Here is a 7,116-nt window from a genome sequence, read left to right as displayed (position 1 = left end):
TTCATTATATCCATTTCAAGTTTTCTTAATTTTGAGCAGCAATTATTTCTATAATGGGATTAGGTCAGCATATAAAGACATGTTTTGGATCTCCAACTTGTTAAAATTTGCAGCACCTCCATTATCATTGAAAAGCTCATGTTCTAATTCAAATATATTGCGGGGAGTTGAAGTAAATATTTTACATAAAATTTTGTACTAATGCGCTCACACATCATTGAAATAACCCCAAAATATTCAAAAATTAAATCAACGGTTCTGCTAAAGAAGCAATACATACAAAATTTTAATGAAACAATACAAATATTGAGATTTAAGGAACAAATATAGCCCAACCAACCAAAAGCTTTTAGCCGCAGCTTCATTCGAAATTATTTGGGGGCTTATTGCCTATATATGAGAGATGACAGTACACTTAAAAAGGGAATTGATGCTGCAGCAGACTGAGATTATGACTGGAGAACAAAAGCAGTAATATATATTTTTTTATTTAAGTTGAAATAATACCAATATATCCAGCAATTAAGGCCAAAATACAAGAGATAAAGTATGCACTTGCAACAATAACTGGTTCTTTGTAGCCACATAATTCAAAATGGTGGTGAATTGGTGACATTCGAAAGACCCGGCGACGAACCCCATACAACTTTCTGGTAACCTTCATGAAAAGCACCTAAGATTCCAGGAAATTTTTTTTAGTAATTAAAATGGACAATATATCTTACTGTCGAGATTCTACAATGAACATGCAGATAAATTAATCCATTAAACTGCCCGGGCACCACCTGGCTCCCTATAGCCACTGTTGTCGCCGCTGCCAGCCGACTTCCGATCACCACTCTGGCCGGCAGCCACCGCTAGGTTTTACATTGATCTCATTTTATCATAAATCAAATATGAATTAATAATCTCCTCAGTTTGTTTTACATCTGGACGAAAACTTTCAAAATATTTCGAATACATTATATTTTAAAAAAGTGCATTTTTTTTATTCTATATTCTTCTTTCAGCAAAGCAAATGACCCTTGAATGATCACAGAAGGAGAAAACAAGGGCAACTCCTTGCCCTCATTCCAATCTCTTCTGGCATGTGGTGATGTATCAATAAACTTTTTTAGCATTATACTTCCAAATGTAACTTGAATTTGTAGGAAAAATTGCAAGAAGATAAGGACTTAAAGTTCAATACTATCAAAATAGTAATTTTTTTCCATTTTGTAATTTCATGCATAACTTCAGGGAAAGAAACATAGATCCATACATTACCTGACAACAGGCAAAATTTAAGAGGTTGCCCACATTGAAAGCTATATTTCAATGATATACAAATAATTAAAAGGATGGCACTGTAAACTTTCATGTTGATTATGCTTTCAAGGATGTGGATACTGCTAACGCCAAAAAACCAGTACCACCAGAAAAAGAAACATCTACTGCTCCACTCTCCGGTACTGACTGCATGTCAATCATATACTTGTACCAAACACATCACAACCATTCATCATCTAACAAAACTAACTATATCACCGAACAAAACTAATCACATCACCTTAAAATACAGCTCCTGTGTACAGTTGAAACCACGAGACTGAATGACAGTTAATTCAGGTAGGGGTGTAAATGAGCAAAACACGAGCGAGCCCAGGCTCAGCTCGTGTTCGGCTCATTTATATTTCGAGCTCAAAAAGTGTGTTCGTGTTTGGCTATTTTTGCTTAGCGAGTTGAACATGAGCTGTGCACAAACAAAGAATAGGTTTGACAACTCTAATCACGTAGCCCTGAGATGTTAAGGGTTGGGGCAAGATTTAAAAATTATTATTTATATTAAAACGTAATTTGAATCTAATTTAATAATTTTTATTATATTTTCTTAATTAATACTTTTAATTGATTATAAATCTTTGTAGCCTTGTAGTTAATTAAATTTTTTAAAAATACTACTCATCAATATATATATATTACTCATCAATATATATATATATATATTGATGAGTAGTATTTCGAGTCAAAACGAGCCGAACACGAACGAACAAATCTTTTTTTGTATTCGGCTCGTTAACTTAGTGAACGAGCCGAACACGAGTTTCTTAACGAGTTGTCCGCGAACAACGAGCATTTTTGACAGCCCTGAATTTATGAAATATTTACGTACGAAGAACACACACAGCTCTCCGTGCGTAAGCCCCTCCCAATAACCTCTACGAAGGTTATTGGGGGGTTATTGCAGAGTTAACTCGGTGTTATTTGAAGTTAATACCCAACACCAGAGAAAATGTGAAAATGTAACCGCGGAGGGTATTGACTCCAAATAATGTCGAAATAATGCAATAACTCCCCAATAATCTTCGCAGAGTTTATTGGGAGGTTATTGGGAGAAGATTACACACGAAGAGCTGCGTGCGTTCTACGTACATAAATATTTTTCCCTAAATTCAGGTAGTCTCTTGTAAAGATTTTTGTCCTACTTTACCTTTTCTGCACTGCTCATGAGTGCACAATTTTGTTAATGTTTGACCTTCTATATGATAAAAGAGCCATATGTCACACTCCGCCATCTTCAACGAAATTGACAAGACAACCATGGGATGAATGATTTTAGAAAAAAATAGATTGAGGAGAGCAACCAAGTAACCCTAGAAGACTCCACCGCATTCTAGAATATTAGAAGGAAAAACTCCAAGGATAACTCAAAATTAACTTAGAAAGATCTAGGGCTATGTATGTATATAAGAGAATGATATAGAACTATCTAGAAACTAGACTATTCTAATGTAATCTAGAAAATTCCCTTAAACTTAGAGAGGACTATAAATAGGAGTTTCTCCCTCTCATCTGGAACCATTCAAGTGTTGTAATCACTCTTTCTTAGTGAAGAGTTTCTTTCTCCAATACTTCTCCCCACTTTTCTTTCTAGAGTGTTTTGTGCTTACAAGTTCAAGCGTTGTGAGGGTTAAATTGATTTAGTGTTAAGAAAGAGCATTGAAGCCGCACAAGTGAATTGAGATAAATTAGTCCATGACAGTTGGTATCAGAGCATCGGTTCAAATGTATGCCAAAAAGTATTAAAGAGCATGTCATGGAGTCTGAAGTCACAAATATGGATTAATCTCAACAAGGACGAGGTTGCAAGGAGCAACGAGATCCTGCTGCATCCAAACCACATGGGAGTTCGAAGAAGCTCATATATGGCTTTGATTCACGCCTTGCTCGGATAGAAGAGGGTATGAATGGCATGGAGGCCCATATAGAGGATCAAGGCCAAAAGTATCACACTGATGCATCGAAGTACCAAAACCTAAGAGTTTTGGGAGAGCTCGCAATACAAAAGAGGTAAACAACTTCATATGGGGACTCGACCAAAACTTTGGAGCGATGGGGATTACAGATGAAGACACAAAAATACAATTTGCAGCTCTTTATCTCTCAGACATCGCTATGTTGTGGTGAAGAATAAGGTGTAGAAACATCGAGAAAGGTATGTACACCATATCCACCTTTGATGACTTCAAAAGGGAGCTAAAGAGACAATTCTACCCTGAGAATGCAGAGGATGAGGCTAGAGCCTAGTTGTGAAGACTCAAGCAAAGGGGATCGAACTAGGAATATATTAAAGAGTTTACTAGTCTGGTCATTGAAATTTCTGACATGTATGACAAGGATGCTCTGTTCAACTTCATGGATGGACTCCAATAGCGGGCGAAAACTGAGCTTAGGAGGCTTGGAGTGCAAAATCTCGCTACTATCATCGCCATCATGGAAAGCTTGGTTGACTATACAAAGAAGTCAACAAAGCCAAGCGAAAAGAAGAGTAATTATGTCAAAATTCGGGGAGAAAAGGATCGGCACAAGGAAGAGACCCGTCGCGAATCGACTCCATCCAAGGCAAGAAACAAAAGGAAGTTTAACAAAATCAACAAAACTAAACCACACAACAACTGCTTCCTTTGTGAAGGACCTCATTGGGCAACGAATTGCCCTCAAAAGAAAGCTCTGAACTCTCTCCTTCCAAGCCATTAAGAGGAAGAAGGAAGCAATATGACAACACAAGTGGGAATGATGCAACTGCCCAATATGGTGCATTCCTCTCTAAAAACCCCGACAAAAGGACTTCTCTTAGTGGAGATGATTAAAGGTGGGACATCTACTAAAGCAATGATAAATACATGAGCTTCCCACAACTTCATCTCTATTGAAAAAGTGAAGAGGATGGGTCCGCAAATAACTAGAGGAGAAGGCTCCATCAAAGCAGTAAACTCAGAGGCTAGGTCAATCCATGGAGTGGCCAAAAGTGTGAAGAACTGTGTCGGAGATTGGTCAGGTACATTGAATTTCTTCATCATTCCTATGGACTATTTCAAATTAATCCTTGGTCTGCATCATGGAGGGCGACCAAGCTTGCCTAGTACCGACAACAAGGACTAGCAAGCAAGAAGTCAAAATGTTATCGGTCATTCAATTCAAGAAGGGCATCCGATGAAAGGAAGAGAGCTACTTGGCTATTTTTCATGACTCCGATAAAGAATTGAAGCCCCAAGAAGACATGCCACAGGAAGTGGTGGCAGTATTTGAGGAGTTTAAAGATGTTTCAACGCCGGAATTACCAAAATAACTAAAACCAAGAAGGGAGATCGATCATCAGATTGAGCTGGAGCCAGGGACTAAGCCACCGACAATGGGAGCTTACCGCATGGCACCTTCAAAGCTAGCAGAACTACATAAGAAATTAAAGGAGTTGTTGGATACAAATTCATCTGACCATCTAAAGCCCTATATGGTACCCTAGTTCTATTTCATAAAAAGAAGGATGGTTCCCTATGCATGTGCATAGACTACCGGGCTTTAAACAAGGTTACTGTAAAGAACAAATACCCAAATCCTCTCATCGCCGACCTTTTTGATCAACTGGGGAATGCACGATACTTCTCAAAATTGGATCTTCGATCAAGCTACTAAAAAATAAGGATAGCAGAAGGGGATGAACTGAAGACCACTTGTGTGACCAGATATGGGTCGTATGAATTTTTTTTTGCCTTTTTGGATAACTAATTCTCCTGCTACATTCTGCACTTTGATGAACAAACAATTCCAACCCTACTTAGATCAATTTGTCTTTGTCAAACTGGATGACATAGTGGTGTATAACAACATACTCCAAGATTACCTAAGACATCTCCGAGAAGTATTCAAAGTACTAAGTGAAAATAACCTATACATCAAAAAAGAAAAATGCTCATTTGCCAAACAAGAAGTGATATTCTTAGGGATAAATGATGGGAAGCTTGTGACGGAAGAAAGCAAGATCAAAACCATCAAAGATTGAGAGCATTCTACTAAGGTACATGAGCTAAGATCCTTCCCGGGGCTTGTAAACTACTATCAAAGATTCATAAAGGGCTATTATGCAAGGGCTGCTCCGTTGACGGACCTACTAAAGAAAAACAAGTCATGGGAATGGAATAGCAGGTGTCAAGAAGCATGTGAAGATCTCAAGAAGGCAACAGTGAAGAGCCTGTACTTAGCCGTCCTGATCATACTAAAGTATATGAAGTACAGACTGATGCATCTGACTTCTCTATAAGGGGAGGACTCATGCAAGACAAACATTCAATTGCTTATGAAAACCGAAAACTTAATGAGACGGAACGTCACTACACAGTCCAAGAAAAAGAGATGAAGACTATCATACATTGTCTTAGAGAATGAAGACACTACCTGCTTGGCTCTATGTTCAGGGTCATGACAGATAATATTGCTATCAACTACATTCAGACCAAGAAGAAGCTAAGTCCCAAGCAGGCAAATATGATAGGATTTCTTAGCAGAATTTGATTATATCTTGGAGTATAAATCAGGAAATTCCAATGTAGTAGCAGACGCACTAAGCCTAAAAACATAACTTGCAAGCATTTCACAAGTCTCCAGCTCCCTCATAAGCAGAATCAACAAAGGGTTGAACTATAATCTACAAGCCCAAAGTATTACTGCTCTGGTGAAGGAAGGAAAAACCAGAAAGTTCTGGATAGATGAAGATGTCATCTATACTAAAGGCCGACGCGTCTACGTATCAAAGTGTGGCAACTTAAGAAAGCAGCTAATCAAAGAATGACATGACCCTTTATTGGCAGAACATCCAAGTACGAAGCAAACCCTAGAACTTCTAAAAAGAAATTATTACTGGCCAGGGATGAAGGATGGGGTAGAAGAATATGTTCACACTTTTCAACAAGACAAAGCTGTCCTTCAACAACCAGGGGGTTGTTGAAACCACTATCTATTCCTCGTAGACCATTGTGGAGTGTCTAAATGGACTTCATCTCCAAGTTGTCAAAATTGGATAGATTTGGAAGCATCTAGTCGTGGTGGATAGGTTTAGCAAGTATGCAACATTCCTTGCTTCTTCCATCGACTGTACTGTAGAAGAAGCTGCAAGCCTCTTTCTCTGCAATGTGATAAAGCTATGGGGAATACTACAAAGCATTATCAGCGATTGAGATCCTCGCTTCACTGAAAGATTCTGGACAGAACTAGTTAAGATGTTTGGGTTAGATCTAAATTTTTCTACAAGCTTTCATCCTCAATGCGATGAAAAAATTGAGAAGATCAATGCCCTCTTAGAGTTATATTTGTGTCACTATGTGAGTACAAATCAACAAAATCAAGCCAAATTGCCTGATGTGGAGCAATTCTCTTTCAGTTTGCAAACAAACGAAGCCACAAAAAAGCTTTCTTTTGAGATAATCATGAGACAACAACCCATGGCTCCCATCTCCCTTACAACCAATTATGAAATAAAAAGTCTGACAGCCTTCAAGTTTGCCAAGTCTTGTAATAAGCAATAGAAGCTAACTCGAGCAACATTACACAATGCCGCAAGGAGGATGAAAAAGTGAGCAGAAAAAAAGCAGAAGCATATCGAGTTTAAATAAGAACTAGTCCTTATAAAACTTCTACCCCAACAAATTCAAAACATTTCGAAAGGTACATAAAGGGTTGATTCGAATATATGATGGGCCTTTTGAGGATATGAAACAAGTGGGAATGGTCTCTTACAAACTCAAGCTTCCACCAAAATTAAAGATACATCCAGTCTTTCATGTAAGCATGTTGAAGCCCAAT

The 7,116-nt window shown here is 38.1% G+C and overlaps 1 protein-coding gene across 1 annotated transcript in view; it reads right to left on the bottom strand.

The window, feature by feature from the left end:
• Positions 1-232: 232 nt before the first annotated feature.
• The window catches only part of LOC110036847 (phospho-N-acetylmuramoyl-pentapeptide-transferase homolog), a 56,007-nt gene continuing 49,123 nt past the window's right edge, over positions 233-7,116 (bottom strand). Inside the window, exon 7 of the mRNA XM_020741388.1 lies at positions 233-673. Coding sequence (XP_020597047.1) covers positions 491-673 — 183 coding nt within the window. The 3' untranslated portion in view covers positions 233-490. The remainder of the gene's footprint in view (positions 674-7,116) is intronic.

Source organism: Phalaenopsis equestris, unplaced genomic scaffold, assembly GCF_001263595.1.
Source record: "Phalaenopsis equestris unplaced genomic scaffold, ASM126359v1 Scaffold211766, whole genome shotgun sequence".
NCBI lineage: Eukaryota > Viridiplantae > Streptophyta > Magnoliopsida > Asparagales > Orchidaceae > Phalaenopsis > Phalaenopsis equestris.
Note: the sequence above shows the minus strand (reverse complement) of the source record. Positions and strands in the feature narration are given on the sequence as shown.